Source organism: Hyalella azteca, unplaced genomic scaffold (assembly GCF_000764305.2).
Source record: "Hyalella azteca isolate HAZT.00-mixed unplaced genomic scaffold, Hazt_2.0.2 contig4404, whole genome shotgun sequence".
NCBI classification, from domain to species: Eukaryota; Metazoa; Arthropoda; class Malacostraca; order Amphipoda; family Hyalellidae; genus Hyalella; species Hyalella azteca.
In genome coordinates this window covers 19,397-38,018 of record NW_025934621.1, presented here as the reverse complement: position 1 = coordinate 38,018, position 18,622 = coordinate 19,397, and the positions used below count along the sequence as shown (strand labels likewise).

The window sequence follows — 18,622 nt, the reverse complement described above, 5'->3', positions numbered from 1 at the left end:
TATGCTTGTTAAGTTTGGAATTGACTTAAACTTCACAAATTTTCCTAAGCGAATTGTTCGAAATTGGTAGAATATTTACAAAAAGCATTTTAGTCATCATGAGAAGTTCCATTTACAGACTCGTTTGATTTGGGCGTTTAAGTATACAAATCAAAAATACATTGAAATGCATTTTTCTCTCAATTAAACGAGTAAGTTTATTTAATTTTTTGAGCGCTGCCTAACAACGGCCATTCAAATCAAGCCATCCAAGTTTTACTTGATTTTGCTCCACGATGTCGCAAGTCACAGTCTGTAATGCAAATAAGAACCATGAGCTGCAATGTGTGGATCATTCTGAGTTAGGGTATTCGTATGAAAAAAAAAAAAAACTCAAGGATTAAGTGGTGGATGGAGGTGACCTTGCATCTCACTGGATTGAGATGAAATACTTACCTTGCAAACACGAGGTACCATTTGTATCATAATCAATGTTCATATAAATCATAAACCGCTGTGAGAAGTTTATCATAACCTGTGACAGCCTGACTTGAAACTCGAATTTTTTGCTGAAGAATAATTAAGATACATATTATTCTAATTTAGTTACTGCTTCAGGTAAAGGAGCAATATCAATTTCTTACTAACCTCATTTATAAATTACAACTCATTTACAAATTACAAAAAAAGTAAATAGAATAGACTATAAGTGTCGGCGACGAAGAAATAGGTCCATGCCTTCTCGCAGATTCCCGTACTTTTCGCGACTTGATTCACAGATCTAAAAACAGGCCCCTTGACTAGTGGCAGATCTTTCCATAACTGACGTTGGTTCAAGCTAGATAGGTTTGTAAGGTGCTAGAAAGATCAAGACTGAACATATGTTCCCGCATAGCTTTGTCTAGTCTGTTCTTGAACGCGTTCATACTCGGAGCGTCAACGATGTTACCAGGGAGACTATGTGTTTCTCATGTCGGTATATATGCAATTCGGCTTTAAGATCGTTTTCAGCGAGAAGGTAGTCACGGCTTGACCTCATCACTACGTGAAATAGAAATTGACAATCACGTTAACTCTGGTTAGACTATATAATTATATATAGTCTAACCAGTTAATATAATATATAATAATGATAATGATAATATTATATAATATATAATTAGACGTTAACTCTGGTTAGACTATATAATTTTACAAAATTTTAATCGTACCGAGTTCAAGTACCATTGTACCTCGGCAACACAAGGGCCAAGACTTAAATATTGAACACAGAGGTACGCGAATTCCATGCAATACAAAAAATGCTTCATGTATTTCAATTCAAATTGCAGGACCGGCGTCGATCATAGAATTTCGAAGTAAAATGAGGCTTGGTTATTCTATGCTAAAATTCTTCATCTTTCAGTCATTTTAAGTGGCGATTTGAACATGAATATTTAATTTCAAATTAAATAGTTCAAATGTCTGAATTCTCAGAAAGAATACATTAAATAAGCCCAAACAGCAAACACATGTGGTTTGGGCAAAGTATTATCACAAATCCGAATTGGTACAGAAATCCTGAGGAGCGAAGCAGCTTAATAAAAACAGGAAGACGGAAAAATGGTTTCCCCATTCAATTCCAAAGCGGAGTGAATGTCGTATTCCTGGATGGACTCTGTACGCATTTTCCAAAGAGTTCGAGAAGCGTAAAAGCATTCATTTATGAAATAAGTCGACATTCGGGTGCTTAGGAGAGACGAGTGAAAGAAAACAAAAGATCTTTACATATTTAGATTTTATTGCAAACACTGTGCTTCTCCACAAGAACTTACAAAATTCTCTACGCCTGTGTCGAATCATAGCAAAAACTAATCAAAAAGAACTGCATAAATAATTTTGTGAGCACATGCAATTTCAGCATAAATATATTTGCAGATATAATACTATTAGAAACTAATAGAGCATAACTATAATGGTAATAAGTTTGAAAAGTTTGAATCTCAACATCGTTCAATGAGAACGCCCGAGCTTGGGGAAGTTCCTCAAAATCAAGATGTTATCACGCAATCGTCGGCGCTCAACCCAAGAACCCAAATTCTTGCACTCGACAACAAATTTAATGCATCGCGCGGGAGGGACAAAAGTTACCATGGCCAAAAATATTTTCGTGAATCTTGATCTCCAGGATTGCGATCTCCGGAAACTAGCAAGATTCAAGTTTCGGGTAAACCTAAAAAGAAGGAGAAAAGCATGGAGACGCTGAATGTCGATACTCGTTCAGTACCAGCCAATGCCAGAATAATTTGCAACGAGCGTAGACGGCATCAAATGATTTCAACGGTCATGAGTGTCGTTGTTATAAAAGATTCAACTTTCAATANACAGACAAGTACAGACGTGAAACTCGAATTTTAGACATCACTTTACTAACGACCACCGAAATATTTGAAGATGTCGACATACAACAAAACAGCCACTTCAACCCTACATGGCACACATTAATCGTGACTTGTAATGCCTGTCGCATGGGTCATGCGTTTCGTCGCGAAGCAAGGCAGTGCCATACAGGGTTAAAAGCCATGCGTTTGAATAGAAATGTCGCCAATATTCCCACAAGGACTAAAATTTACAGGAACTGCGTAATTAGAAAAAAGCTGCTACGGTACTGAGTTCAGTTTACCTCGAAATGAAGACTTTTGTACCCCAGCAGATTAATGCAGTAACATAATAACGGGTAGTACCTCCAAGGATAAGACTTCTTTACTTAATCTATAACAGTAAACTGTATCATTGCTTCTTCGATTTTGTTTTACAGTTAGATATTGACGGGATTATCAAATCCATCACAAATTTCGGAGGCATTTGAATGCACGGCCTTTCTATTGAAGCAGATAATTAATTCAGGTATCTCGTATAACAATATAGATGAGCACCAAACAAGATGAAAAAATGGCACACGTACTGCAATCGCGACTGTAAACGAGGGAAATATGCAACCAGATCATTTAGCCCTTTGTTTTGACAGTCATGTTTCATAGTCTATTGACGCAAATGGGTTTCACCTCCAGTCCAATTTTCCAAGTGGCGAAGTCTCACACCATACAGACAACGATAAAAAATATTTCCATCTCAATACAAATGCCCAATCTAGGAAAATAAAATCTTACAATAGACGCGCATGGTGACGCACATATCTATCGCACTGATCAGTTCTGAGCACAGAACGCGACGTATGATATTCTTCTATTCACTCTGCACGACCTAATCTTCTTCCAGCCCTGAGCAAACTGTCCAGACGATTTGATCCTATCAACTTGATAGCAACGTCATGAATGCATGGATACAAGCGATATTTTCCTACTCAGTGAACCAAGACACCGTGAAACTAAGACATCAGAATAGAATAAGCAACAAATTCTTCGCATGGTTATTTGAATAGACGTTACGTGAGCCAGAGATTCTGTGAAGTTTAGTCGCAACTGAGGAACATCGTCCAAAGATGACCAACAGTTCATTTTTCACGCACCAGAAAGTCAAGAATCACTGCTCATTCAAATGGTGAACTTAACACGAAGGTTAGTGAGAGATAACACGCAAGTGGAAAAATTCGGTTGACGGGCACAATATACATAGGTGCGTGACCGAAACGATGAAAAATAAAAAGAATTTGTGGTAAGAATAAATATTTACTGAATGTTATAATGCACAGACTATTCAGCAACCATGAACTCGGCGAGACCCACATCGATCAAACGATCTTTCAGAGAGTAAGACGAGAAACCAAAGCACAGATACGGATTTGGAATGCATCTCTACAAGTCGGACACAAGACAGTATGATGAATTTCAGAACTTTGGAATGAGGGAACTTCGATCGCGTAGCAGACACTACACATCGTAGTGAAGGCTGCAGCGATGGCTATATGGCATGAGCAAAAATGGCGACTTTCGGATTTCTTTGACCGGCCAAGCTATAAGAATTTATGGACTATATTACAATTTTTACATCACAGAAAAGAAAGCGACCTTATGCTTTTCGCTCTCGTTAATTAATTGTTAAGTCAACAGCGGCACAACTAAGAATGTAACAAGAGGATGCGCATCAGACCTGACGAAGCAATTCTTTTTACCAAGACCTTCAAATTACGAATTAATGCGACAAACCAAGTAGTTGGGATCAACTCAAGAAAAACGCTCGCAAATTGAACGTAAAATATCCTGCTACTTTTCATCCCCCTGGTGCAAGCTCAATACAAAATCATCTCAGTGGTGCATTATGTGAACAAATTTGATGGTGTAATATGCATAAAAAATGAATTTCGCAACTGATTTAGACAAGAAATGACCCACACCTTTCCTTTACATTCATTTTGTGTTTAACAAAAGAGGTATTTTTTTAAATAATACAACATGAAAATCGATGATTTCGAGAGAAGTCTATTAGGTAGCAATCCCAAAAATATTTCCTCAGGGACCCGCTACCAATTTAATCGAGGATTAAGGTCGCCTAAACAAAACTTGAAGTAAAGCGTCGAATGAGGTATAGGTTGAGGATGAACCTGGCACAGTCGTGATAAAGCGAATGGTCGGAAGGAGGAAAAACGTGGATAAATTATAATCTAGTGGACTAATTTGAAGCTTTTAATCTAATAATCATCGAATTTAATCACAATACAATGAAGTATATCGTCGAGTTAAACACAGCCAAGTTAGATCCAGGCATAATTTCAGTACAAGCGAATTTCAGAAAATTTGGGCGAAAGGGTTTTGAGAGACATGATGGCAAATGCTCTGGCGATTGCAGGAGATATGCAAAATTATTTGCGATTCTTGAATAAAATTTTTAACAATTTCAAAATTATATTCTAGATTCAAGGGCGAACCAAGTGGCCTCAAAGAAGCGGACGACAACACATCACTGCTTGGAACGGCAGAACCGCCTAAAGCTTTTTCAGCCCCCAGTCTAATTTTCGATATGGCCATGGACTTACACGCACGCTATCCCAACAGAAAAGAGAAACACATGAACGTGTGCAAAAAATAAGACAACATTTTCATGACGCTTAACTTTTTGCTCAATAAATTCACAAACAAACAAATCCCAACAATGCGAAAGTTGGTTCCAAATGCAAATAAAATAAGGCATTAGATGAAATACATTTGAAATGCATTGATACCTAAAATTTAGAAACAAGAACGAGTTTAACACAAAAAAAACAGCTGCTGATCTTAAGATAATTTAGATTACACAACAAACTAGCCTGCTGGTCCTGGTTCCTGAAAGAGCAAGAATCTACAGCTTCAAAGAAACAAAGTACAGCGAAATTCCTCCTCAGTAGAATCACACAAAACTCTTAGAAGTCAACACAAACAATAACCTATAACGAAGGCCCAAAATGGGATTCTCAAAACAATGGCTTAGAATGATACTAAAATAGAGTAAAAATATCGGGAGCATACATAAAGGGATCGATAATTAATAAAAAAGAGGGTACAGGGCGGTCACGAGGCGTTGTGACGAAGCTTGGAAATAACGACAGCCTATAACACGGGTCACTCATTGATAGAAAAATACAGAAAGTAGCGGTATTTTTGGAAGAAAAGCATTCAGCAAAAGATCGAAAACAACTAGGTTGTTTTTTAGAACAAATCAAGCCCCTTGCAAAAACAAAGTTATGAAAATTAAGCACGCGCCGAGAACAATTTGCATTATCGTGGATACATCATTAAACTATGATTCCAGAAACCTATTTGGAGAATAGATGAACGACAAAGCGAAAAAATATTTTGGATTCCTCTATTTAACCATACTTTCGAGCTCGTCCATTTATTGTATAGCAATGATGAGGAACTTTATTAATTACAGGAGAGGGTTTGACATTGTCTTGAGCTAGTCACAACACAATGAAAATTTATTCATAGGTCAAATCTCACTATAATTCCTGGGCGTTGAAACCAACATGATGCACAAAATTGACAAACAGCTGATTGCGGGGTGGGGGGGTCTTTGGTTGCGAAGACATCTGTTAATGTTCCACCATCAAAAGTTATCAATCCGATTCAAAATAAATTAGCACCAAATTAGAACGAGGCCAAAAATTTATTGATTTTCATAATAGAACGCATTGAAAATGACACCATCCAGAACAATCAACAAGGCATTAAATCTCATGGGAGGCCTCTAGAGAATCTGCAGTGAACTACGAATAGGGTTATGAACGTGTACTTTTGGACTTAGTTACATTTGATGGCAAGTCTGCTTTCAAGTCTCAAGATTCGAAACCAGTTGCAAACTAGTTTCCGCAGATCAAAAACAGATGCATGGAACATGACCTACCTAAACTGGGTATTGTTCTCACTCGAGTACATTGGTGTTTTATCGCTATAATTTGGAACCCCTCAGGACATGATGACTCGTGAAAACTAACGAGCCAGAAACCAATTGAAGCACTTGGGCAAAGTTTGGAGACGCTGCAGCCTCGTGCAGCAGAGAGGTGAGAGGGACGGCAGGCTAGCGAGAGCAGCAGTTGTTGAGGGCAGATGATGCGCTGCCAGGGGTGGGCTCGGTGGGCTTCACGCTGAACGATGGACCGCCGGGCATCTCAGGCACGGAGTTGTCGGGGAGTTGCTGGCGCGACACAATGCGGTAGATCTCTGCAGTTGACAAGCACATTTATTCCATACATAGGAAGCATGGAGGCGCAACAAATTACTCTTTAATGGTTCTATACAAAACGAATTAATGCAAAACGTGAAATCGGAAATAACGATGAAGCTCATGGTGCTAAATCCTTGGGAAGGACAAAATGGGATAAAAAATTGATAGAGCCCTTGCATGTCGGGTCACTCAATGGCAGAACAAAAAAATAAATAAATAGATAAAAAATACAACCACGCCAAACACGTAAAATTAAATTGCAATAATCAAATTGATATAAATTTGTTTCAACAAATTAACAATGATATAATATCTTGTAATGGAAAAGGTTGAAATCGCAATGCTCGCAGAAAATAAATACCTAAATTTTGTCGAGTCACCATAATTCAGACGTTTCCTCACAAAGTGACTAGTAAATACGATCTTTGGGGAGTTATATAAAAGCATTTGGAATAAATAATTTCCCATAAAAGAGATAAGAAAAACAGGAAAAAGGGAGAAAACCAAATATATTTTGCATCCACAAATACGTAAGCATCCTGAAACTCCATGTGCTGGTGTTTCAACCTGAAGTCAAGAAAACATTCACACTGTCACGGAAACTAGTGACACGACGGGAAATTCATTATAACACAACAGTCAGGCAAAGGTGACCACCATTATTGAATTCTAAACAATACCATTGCTGAAAATTTCATGCCGTGACAAGAATTGCAGCCATATCATCAGGCGGGGCCATTTAACTTCAAAACTGTGGTGAATAAAACTTTTTTGAGTTAGTAAGTGTAAGTGAGTTAGAGAGTAAAGCAGGTGTCAGAAAGAGTGATGACATAATTTGAAAGGGCGATGATATTAAGGCGCATTCCAAAAAAATTAGATGAATGCTTAGACCAGAGAATCGACAGAACTTCAGTAATATCATAGATGTCAAGAATTTTAGCTCGCAACTTTCCGGGGCATAGCAGCACAAAAACAGAAATCGAAATCCGTCTCTTGGCACGTCACTTAGAGAGTTCATGGAATCAGTCTACACTTAAACAAAAAACCTGGTTAGGGGATAATACTGCATCAAAAAATTAAAAACTTAGCAGAAGGGTAATTACAATCACAATAATTAAACGCTGTAAGAAGACTACGTAACTCCACTTGGTGCAGTAGGAATAGAATGGGAAATGAAACTTGATGAAAAACCATAGGTTCTGTTCTGTGTACAGAGAGTAAATTGAAGTCGTGAAAATAATCATAATTTCCTAGAATGGAATACATGCACTTGGTCTTTTGTGGGCAGTCGTGAACAACAATGATTGGGTCAAGTTGACGTGACCAGGCGTTATTCTAAAGGATGAACAAGATTTTCGTTCAAAATAACTTCCTAGCAGAAGCAGACGTCTCTTATTATTTGCCATGTGACGGAAATTTAAATAAATGAAAAACACACAACCATCAAATTCAAACTGCTTCCACACATAGCATTTTACTAAAAACATATGTACAAATCACATTACCGCTAACCCCGCACAAATGAACTCTTAGATAAATTACAGATGAGGCACGCAGTTACTAGTGTGAATTCAAGCTGCACAAGAAAATTTTCACAAATGTGGCAACAACATACGCAGTGCGGATGTGAAAATGAGAAACCGTTACGATGGAGCGCAGCAATCAATACAAAACAGATAGTCATACAAGCCTGGACCTTGAGCGCCAACTGTTTTTCAAATCCCAAAAGCAACTAACAAATTTTGCAATGCGATAAGTCCGCGTTTTGTAGCGGTGCATCATTGCTTTTCACCGTCTACTACCTACTGTTGCCTGTTTAGCATATAATCTACAATTTTTAATAAATAAGTTCTATCAGGTTGGTTTGTTTGTGCAAAACACACCCAACAAGTGCAAAATATAACACAAATACCAAGTGAAGAAGTGGGCGCATGTGGCTGTAGTTTACAGAGCGAGTGCATGAACGTTAAGAATTCCCCAAACTCTCAGGCCCGCAAGCTAATTGGAAAGTGGAGTATACTGGAAACGAAGTGCCCATGACTACAATGTCACAAAACGTGATTTTAAAACAAAATCCAAAGCGTGTACCTCAGGAGTAGCTGGATGGAATAAAAATGCATAAACTTGTGCCAAAAAACTTAAAGCAGGCGAAGAAGCAAAAAACGTGGAGCTTTGGTTAACACACCAGAAAATGTAGGGTGAGTAGCAGCATTATTGTTGCCAATTGTGCAGCAGCAACAAAACTGCAGCATTATTGCTGGCAGCACTGCTTGCGCACCGACTCAGCACTGACGGTTGGCTCAACGTGAATAGCCCTAACATCGGCAGTAGGACTGTCGTCTAGATCAGGGTGGTCGCGCAGCTGCTTCTGGGACACAATCTTGTAGATCTCTGAGCAAAGCATGTGCATGTTAAACCTTCCAGCCTTGTTTTTGAAGTGATGTCAAGAGTAACAGCATTGCGGGTCCAATTTATGACTGCATCGAATTGTTATATTTGAAATAGCCGACAGCATTTCGTTGACGGACTTGTTTGGAGGATGAGTGTAGCAATTTAGATTCAATGTTGTAAGTACCCAAACAGATAGTGTTGTTCATGACATGGACGTAAGCAGAAAGTAGAGGTACTACAGTAGAGCCTGTAGTATGCAGGCTCGTACATGGAATAGAGGAAGCTTGGGTCATCAAATGGAAAGAGGATTAGTAGAGTTAGTTCATGCTGAACAAAGCTGCTATAACCAGACCTCAGATTCCCGGTTTATAGTTATCTTAGCAAGACTATTCGGCAGTCAATAGTATAATACAAATGCAAATGTACATATCTTAGTAAACAACTAATTCAGGAAGCATACAGAGCGTAAGGCAAGCATGCAAATGCAGGATCAAACGATCTAATGCATTGTTTCAAATAAGAAATTGCTCCAATGGGCTACATTAATAATTTATGAAACCTAGAAAAATTAACTCATTTCAAGTCAGCAGCATAGAGATATCGAGCTTAAATATTGAAGATGATTTTGTGTGATGAACAACAATGGGCATGAATTTAATTTATTAATCCCAATTCATAAGTAGACGGTACGACTTTCCAATAAGCACTTGGCGGTCACCTCGTGAGCATTAGTCTATTAATGTGACCTACACTTTATTTCATTCATACGTCACTGACTTTGCAATGCAATTTCCAGTAATAGTTAGCTTCACTCTATTTCATTTCACCACAGCTAAGCCAACATTGTAACAATTGTTCTTCCACTGAAATCAGTACATATAGTATATGAAATACAATCTGCCATGACAAGAAATGTTGTAATTTTCAACTCTAAAATAAATGAATACGGTAAATCATTGAAAACTCATGAAATGACTAGAAGTAGTAGAAGACAATAAATCCCAAAGTATATTATCGCTAGCTAATTTTCTAGCCTAGGTTGAATATACGATTGGTCATAGGTTTTGGCTGATGACACCTCAGAAGCTTAATTTTCCATCCATGGTTCCAGATGTTGAATAACCACAAAAGTATGCGTTCGTTCGCAAGGAGTCTACCTTACCAAAGCTCCTCCAGAAACCGACTTGAAGTATACCTTGCACACAAAATAAATCATATTCATGGGACTTAATAAGCATGTACACACGTCATTCTAACCAATGTCAGATTGCATAATCTTACAACGTTATAACCGTACCGTATTTAGGTATAATTGTACGAATGCGGTCCGACAAGTGGTAAATCTCACCTTCAAGAATATTATGGAAGGCAGTCTCAACATTAGTTGAGTCTAAGGCAGAAGTTTCTATAAATGAGAGGCCTTCCTTCTCAGCAAAGCCCTTGGCTTCTTCCGTCGGTACGGATCGCAGGTGACGCAGGTCAGATTTGTTGCCTGCGAATGTTAAATTTATTAGTAAACATAAAAAAACTCAGAAAAAAGGATCGTGGCAAAAATTTGTTTAGACCAATGTAAAGCAGAATCAGCCAAAAGGCATGCATACATTAATGAGCATAAAAAATTAATTAGGCAATATTTAGTGTTTTGCCAGCTACATTATAAAATCTTGCTCCTCTTTAATCAGATAGTTGCTGAATTTGTATCATTACTATCTCAATATGACAATGAGTGAATGACATCATGACAATATTGAATATTCTGATCAGCATGAACACTTTGGACACTGACCTACTAGCATGATGACAATATTCTGATCAGCATGAACACTTTGGACACTGACCTACTAGCATGATGACAATATTCTGATCAGCATGATCTCTAAGTTCTTTGAGCCAGCGTTCAACATTGCTGTAGGTGAGCTGCTTTGCAATATCATAGACAAGCAGAGCTCCAACGGCACCCCTGTAGTACGCAGAAGTGATGGCACGATACCTTTCCTGGCCTGCCGTGTCCCAGATCTGTGCTTTAATTGTCTTGCCATCCACCTGCAAGAGAAGTTAATATTACACAATTGAATCTTCCCGTCCTCCTCAAATGAATACAAAATAATAGCCGAGAAAATCAACTTGAAAAAAACAGATATGCAACTCATAAAAAAATTAGACTACGGTAGTAGTCAAATAACATTTCTTAGCAATAACATAACATAATAAAGTCTGAACAAATAGAAATTTCATAATAATTTTCAAGAGTTTTAATCACTCACCTCTATGCTACGTGTGGCAAATTCAACACCAATGGTAGACTTTGATTCCAAGTTGAATTCATTGCGAGTGAATCTTGACAGCAGGTTACTCTTGCCAACACCAGAATCCCCAATGAGAACAACTGAAAAATGAAACAAGGTTAGCAAACAAGATTATACAAAGGCATTTCAAAATTTATCCTCAACATGAGTAGGTACGTATATAAAAGAAGAGTTATCAAATAAATATTCACATATTTTGAAAAACAATTGAGCTTTGCAAATACACAATATTCTAAAAGCACATTTCAAAATTGACAATAATGAATGTAAAGGATACTAAAGTCATGGATGGATCAAGCTCATAATTTACAGTATGAAGATAATGAAATCAAACAGTCAAATGGGTCAGTTGAGCAAAATAATTACAGTAAAAATGAGCAATTTCCAAAGAAAACTGGATTAGAAAACTTTTATTACTGAAATCTTGCAAGTATATATAATTGAGAACATATTGTTGTAAGAACTTAACCTCCAAGACTTTTCAGAAAAACAAGGTTTGTGACTTATAGGTCACAAACCTATAGGATGTATAGGTGAGATGGTACTGGGTATATACAGTCTGCTTTGCTAGTTTCAAATTGTGTAGGTAGATCCAGACAGCTGAATATATAATTTATTTCAGATCTTGAAAATGCATTGTTTTCCTTGTGAAAAACTGCATTGTTTCCAGGGAGTTAGCAATTGGCCCAGTAAAGTTTTTTGGTTACTGTCAACTGGGGTGACTTCGGCGGTTGGGGTGACTTCGGCCACGTTTTTTTATTTTGTTTTGCAAACAAAATGGGGTTGTAAACGCCGGGGTCATAAACGCCAGGGTCGTAAACGAGGTCATAAACGCCAGGGTCGTAAACGAGGTCATAAACGCCAAGTGACTTTGGCCATCGTTCATGACCCCGCTTTAGTTTGCAAAACAAAATCAAAAACGGGGCCGAAGTCATCCCCAGTTGACGGTACAGAGCTAGCTACCATATATATTGTCCAGTTATTGATTTCCAAACCGTTTGTTTGTAGTGACATATATGTAGTACTGTATGGTAATTAGAACATTTTGGACAATAAATGCTACAAATTGATTACATATGAGTAGAAAGCGGGATGCATCATATCAATTTTTTCTGAACAACATGGATGAATTACCAAAATACCTTCAAATGGGGTAACAAGGGACAGTTTTTAGCACTTTTTGTTAATAACTTCTTGCCATGAAACATTTAATAAACAAGTTTAGGCTCATTTTAGAGGTCTTTGCAAGGACTATCGTAAGGCATCTCCAAAAAAATTCCATATGCTATTTGTAAGGCACCAGACACAAAATAAAAACAATAAAACTGTCCTGTATTACCCTTGGGAATAGGGTAATCTGGGACACTTGAAATAAAACTCAATTTTAAAATGTTTGAAGCATACAGAGTACCGTAAAATGGGGTAACTTAGACCGGCGGGGTAACTTAGACCACTTTTCTTGGCAGCCCTGATGGGTAATATTGATTGGCTTGGAAATTAAGTTAAAATTACCATATATAAGACTCTGTAGAGTCTGAAACAAAGAAAAAACATAAATAGGCTGTCAAACATAAAATATGTTATATATGGTAATTTTATATTAACTTTCAAGCCGGTCTATGTGACCCCGTCAGGGCTGACATTAGGTGGTCTAAGTTACCCCATTTGGGGGCAGTGCCCCCCATTTGCAAACTATGACACTTTCCTAAAATTTGTCATTTGCATATGTAACTAGAAGAGTTCTACTACAATGCATCAAAACCTGGAGTCCATCAAAACCTGACAGGCTTTAAATAATAGCTTTTTTTTGTGGGTCACATTTTTAATTTTTTAACCTATTAGATATGCAAACTTTTTAAATCTTTTTATTGTGTTATGTAGCCTCAGTATTAGGCCTTTAATGCCCATTGACAAAATTTTTCTATGTCAAATAGTTTTTGAGTTGTGGGGGTTTTTGTTAGAAAAACGAAAAGTGGTCTAAGTTACCCCATTTTACGATACACTTCATATCAACATTTTCATTCATTTGAATGATGTAAAAGTAATATATATTTTTTTAAATATAATGTTGTAAGAAGTATATGTATCATAGATGCAATTCATTTATTTAATATGGAAAATGGAACTAGTTCTTTGCACAAGTGTTCCAGTGGACCAATAAGTAGCACTTACTAATGTTGCCTGATTAAAGTAGGAATTACAAATGTTTACCCTAATTGCCTTGGGTTTATGTGTCACGGTACAACCTTGGCTGCAAATGATATCTGCCTTAAATTCCGTTGTGTATTTTTTAGGTGCCTTCCCTTTCACACGCCATGATTATTTTACCTGACGTTAACATAGATTTTTTACTAATAAATGCAGTTTTTAGACACACAATTGTGAACTCAAATCCATTTATAAAAATTATAAAAATTAAATGACCAAATTTCTGGTCTCCTGCCAGGGTTGGCAATGATTAAATCAAACTGATTAAATCATGTGATTAAGTCACTCAATTTTTTATAAAAAATCATGAGTTTGTTTTTCAATTTTAAAATTTTTTTTATATTTAAATATATTGAGTGGCAGTTTTCAATTTATTTTAAGGTATTGTTATTCATGGTTCAGTATAAATGTACTATGACAAATTGGGATATAAACCTGTAGCCTTTAGTCTTGGTGTGTATTATGTTACAATGAATTGTATGTTTTTGGTACAGAGGCATCTAGTCTGGCAATACATTGTACATAGCTAACAGCTTAGCTGATTCTTATAAGGCTATAAGTAGTCTTTTAACAACTATTTGACTATTTGTTATATATTAATCACATTATACAATTTCCATGTGTTAGCTGGTTTGTATAAGAAGGGTTGGTTGAGATTGTTTGACCTTTGAGGCATTTAGAAAGATTTTCCACTCTAATATGTATTTTAATTAACACGTTGACTACGCTTGCTTCATCTTGTACTACTATTTCATTTTTTGTATTTCTTTTAAGCAGGGTTGCCAGCCGATCATTATTCCATACAAATTCCGGATTCAGTTTTTCTCAATTGCATTGGCAGGCTAAAATTTATGATAGGGTTACTTCGTAATTAAATTTTAAATACTGCAAAAAGAAAATAAATGGAATTTTTATAGCGGAACCTACAAATAAACTAGTATACATTGAATTATCGGCCTTTTTTGTTCTCAGATTTGGCCGATTTTAGGCAACCTGAATTATGTACCACTAAGTCCTGGAGAAATACATTTCGTGGTACGCATATGTACCAAAACGTAGTCAACGTGTTAAAATATTTAATTTCAATCTTTAAATATGTAAACTTATAACTAGAAACAAAACAATTAAAATTATAAAGGTATATATAAAATAATTAAATGCAGTGAATGGAAATAAAATGTTTGAATTGTGTACATGTTTATTTCTAAGTGTTAGCTTTTCTCATAACATAAGTCTTATTTCAAGTCATTTGAGGTTTGTTTGGTTGTTGTTCAGTTAATGTTTAGTATTGGTCTGAATAAAATGAGAACAGTGCAGTCAATCACTCAGTCACTACTTGTCTGTGTGTTTAGAGTGTAGCCTAGAGGGTATCAGCTACCTATCCGTTATGTGACTCTTCAATGTTTAGAAGATCTGCATTCCTGAAGTGTTGTTGTATATTGAAGTCAGTTAAATGATCAATATTTAGCTCATTACCTTGCTAAACTTTACAAAGCTAATGAATAGACATTAATAATTGTTAGTAAACACCCCCTTGGCTATTCTTGAAGGCAATAACTGCCCTTTTTAGCCTTCCATATACTGTTATTGTTAGTAGGCCAATTGCAATACAAAAAATAACCTATCAATAAGACAAAAAGGCTGAAAAAATAAAAAAATATAATAAATAAAAAAATAATGAAAAAATCACCAACCCTGTACTTTATACTAAGTACTGCAGATTACAGAAGTTAATAATTTCATGAAATGGCGCATTTGTGATATTTGCAATTTCTTCAAACAAAGGGTTTGCTTCAGGGCTCTAATGTCCTGCATCATCACATGTTCAGATGACACTTAAGTGAAGAAAAACTTCAGTGTTGCTGTACAATCATACTGTTTTTGGGGTAAAATTAGTTATTTGGGGGTAATAGGTGCATGTGACCTTGTAAATAAGTTTGTGGCTTGTAAATGGCTTTTCATTACCCAGTTTAAATGGATTTTCATTAAAAATTACCTGGCGATGATTTTGAAAATGGTTGGCAAAGCTTTTGACTTAAAAACCCATATATTGGCAATGCTGCTTGCACCCTCTGCACCCTGGCATCTTGAGGACTGCCAGCAAACAGGCATGGAATACATCTACTTGGCAAGCCACGACTGTATTTTTTGAGCCATGGTTTTATGAATTCGCCAGCCATGATTCCATTTTTTTAAGCCATGATTAAATTTTTTGAGCCATGATTAAATTTTTTGAGCCATGAATTCCATATCTTGGCCATGAAAAGCCATTTATGAGGCACAAATTTATTTACAAAGTCCATGCACATGTTGCCCCAAATCTCCAGTTTTACCCTAAAATAGTCAAATGTCAACAATAACATTTGTGTTTACTGTAAGCTGAACATGTGTTAATGCAGTCTGACTACTCTGACATGACCGCAACTCTGCGCAATCTTCAACAAAACGTTTAGGTTGACTTGTTTACATTACAATGATTATGTTTTGCATGATATTTTAGTGGGAATGATAAAGCAATGCGGATGACAGAAGTTGAAAATTTTATAAAATGACATGTTTGCAAAGTGCATACCATGATTTTTTAGTCAAACAAAAATGTATGACATTCAAGCCATGACATTTCATACCTACTGAAATTATATGATATTAGAGCCGCAATATTGCAGAAAAAAAGGACTTTTCCAGCCCTGCTGGCAACAGTTTTGTTATACAAATGCAAAAATTGGCAATGCATTCACCAAACTCGGGTAAACGCACCATATTCCGACATCGTGGGTAATTCTGATACTTCTCAACTTTTTCCTTTATACTACGCTTTGTCTTAGTTCCACGCATGCATAGATGGTTTAAATAGTGACATCATACTATTGTGCACCAGATTTCTGCAAAACACTAGGTCTGGCGGGAAAATATTAAGATCCTTAGAGCAAAAGTCCACGTCACCCAGTGAGAACATCAAAAAATGTGTCAAAGTTGATAGTTGACCTTGCTCTACCAAATAGTGATAAACTGTTTGTGTAGAAAGAATATTATGGTTTGAGACTTTTAAATAAGTCTGAAAATATTAGGAATCCTTCAAGTATATTTGTATTTGCTGATTTCAAGTGGTAAATAAATTAATAGATGATTAAGTTAAGAGACGGTTTTAGACACCTAAAAACTAATTCTGATACAGCTCGGAATTATACACACACAGCTCGTTCTGAGCCGTGTCGTATTCCGATACAGCTCACACACAGCGTGTCGGAATTCCAACACAGGGCGCCCGGCGTCAGAATTACAAATTACGGTTTTGAAGCGTTGTTGGATTTAGTCTCACAATATGCCAAATTTAGTCACACACAGCGTCAGAATTCAGCAATTTGGTAGATTTGAATTCTAAAGGCTTTTAAATAAATATGGCAACAGTTTGTGACTTTTCTTCATTGCTAGTGCGTAGTGTGGTGTTTTGAAAGTGATGCAAACCAATCAGAACTCGAGTTGCACGTACGGTGATCTTTTTATAGCCATTCATTTCTTGCTATGTCCTTAAGGTGTCAGAATTGGTGTGTTTACCTGGGCCTCTGAGGCCTGAGGGACACACACTGTCAGCACTGACTGACTGACTCAGTGACTGAGTCACTGACTGAGTACCTAGCGGGCCATAGTGGCCACTGTGCTGTGCAGAGAGTGGATGAATATTGCAAGATCTTTGGCAACGCTTCAGTAGCAAAATTTATGCCTTCAGAAGATCTTGCCGACACATTTAGATTGAAATTCTTCCATTTAATATATTTGTCAGTCTTCGCCAACTATTTAAAAAAAGTAAGGTTTCCGGTATGTTGGATTGATCAGTATGCAGTGAAGCTTGTCCGGAAATCAGTTGCGATGAGTTCCCACCAAAAAAATGTAAACATCAAGTTTACGATCACGTAGTTGCGGTCACATTAGAGTGGTCAGACTGCATTAGCCCTATCACATGTTCAGTTGACACTTGCTGTACAATCAGACTGTTTTTAGGGTAAAATTAGTTATTTGGGGTAACACGTGCATGCAACCTTGTAAATAAGTTCGTGGCTTGTAAATAGTTTTTCATTACTCAGCATAAATGGCTTTTCATTAAGAATTACCCGGCGACGCACCTTAAAATTACCCGGCAACGCTTAGGGCTTAAAAACCCATATATTGGCAACGCTGCATAGTGCATCCACCCTCTGCACCATTTTCCTAGCCAGTAGCCTTTTTTTTAGATAATTTTTATTAAAACACAGTAACTAAGTTAGTGCTGTTTTCTTGCTGTGAATTTAAACATCAATTATCATCCTAGGTATTCCCAAATATTACTGCACGATTAGACATGTGAATTATCTAAGTTACACCATTGATTATATACCTAGATGATTCAGTCTCTCGGGTCGGGTACTGGTTGGACAGACTTGGACCGTCGATCAAAACCATGAGGAATGAGTACTAGATTTCCAGTAATTTTTATTCCAAAAAATAGAAAAACCTATTTAACAACAGGCATCAATTTTTTTCTGACTAATATGATTTAAAAGGACAACTATCACTATCACATCCTACCTTTAAAAAGATAATCGTATTCGTCGTCTCTGTTGCCCATGGTAGAAATTCCTCACGCACAACTCCTGAATATTGGTCGAGCGACGTTTAGCCAATCACGGTTTTCAAGATATCTATAGAAATTAAATTATATATTCTCTATTAATATGAATAATATCTGTTAATTACGATGTAAATAGTGATAATAGAGCACCCGCTGCACACATGACACCAAAATGGCGATACACCCCTCCTCTTTGTGTGCGTAACCGATAGCGCAATAGAGGTGATGAGTCAGATCAGCTGATGTACATTCCGAATCCTCTTTTTTTATAACTTTAACCCAACTTCATCAGAACGGTCGTTTTTTTATCAGTGACAGTTACATATTCGTGAATATTATAAAGTATAGAGTTAAAGAAATATTGAAATTTATGAATGATGGTTGAATTAATGTGAGTATGTGACCTCATCCGAATTCATATGTAAACGACGAGATAATTCCATCATAGCTATAAATTTTATTCTAAATTTAATATAATGTACAAACTAAATTG

General features: G+C 36.7%; 1 protein-coding gene across 2 annotated transcripts; it reads right to left on the bottom strand.

Moving 5' to 3' along the window:
- Positions 1–5,129: 5,129 nt before the first annotated feature.
- Positions 5,130–18,527, bottom strand: LOC108665635 (ras-related protein Rab-11A). 2 transcript variants are annotated; one of them, XR_001930455.2, is made up of 6 exons: positions 18,087–18,527; positions 11,274–11,395; positions 10,848–11,052; positions 10,358–10,501; positions 8,804–9,009; positions 6,551–6,614 (listed from the first exon to the last, which is right to left on the bottom strand). XR_001930455.2 is itself a non-coding variant. In XM_018152411.2 (5 exons), exons 1-5 carry the CDS (start codon positions 18,124–18,126, stop codon positions 6,472–6,474), a joined length of 654 nt encoding a protein of 217 aa, XP_018007900.1. In that variant the 5' UTR covers positions 18,127–18,519; the 3' UTR covers positions 5,130–6,471. The 2 variants fall into 2 exon arrangements, 1 of the variants encoding a protein (XP_018007900.1); XM_018152411.2 differs by lacking the exon at positions 8,804–9,009 and having other exon boundaries at positions 5,130–6,614; positions 18,087–18,519.
- Between the last annotated feature and the right edge of the window lie 95 nt (positions 18,528–18,622).

What these genes read in the sequence shown, in the direction of transcription:
- LOC108665635 (XM_018152411.2), bottom strand. Translation starts at nt 18,126, where the DNA reads ATGGGCAACAGAGACGACGAATACGATTATCTTTTTAAAG. An exon ending in ATACGATTATCTTTTTAAAG is followed by an intron (nt 11,396 to 18,086) that starts GTAGGATGTGAT and finishes TTCATTTTTCAG; the next exon opens with TTGTTCTCATTGGGGATTCT. An exon ending in TTGCCACACGTAGCATAGAG is followed by an intron (nt 11,053 to 11,273) that starts GTGAGTGATTAA and finishes CTTCTCTTGCAG; the next exon opens with GTGGATGGCAAGACAATTAA.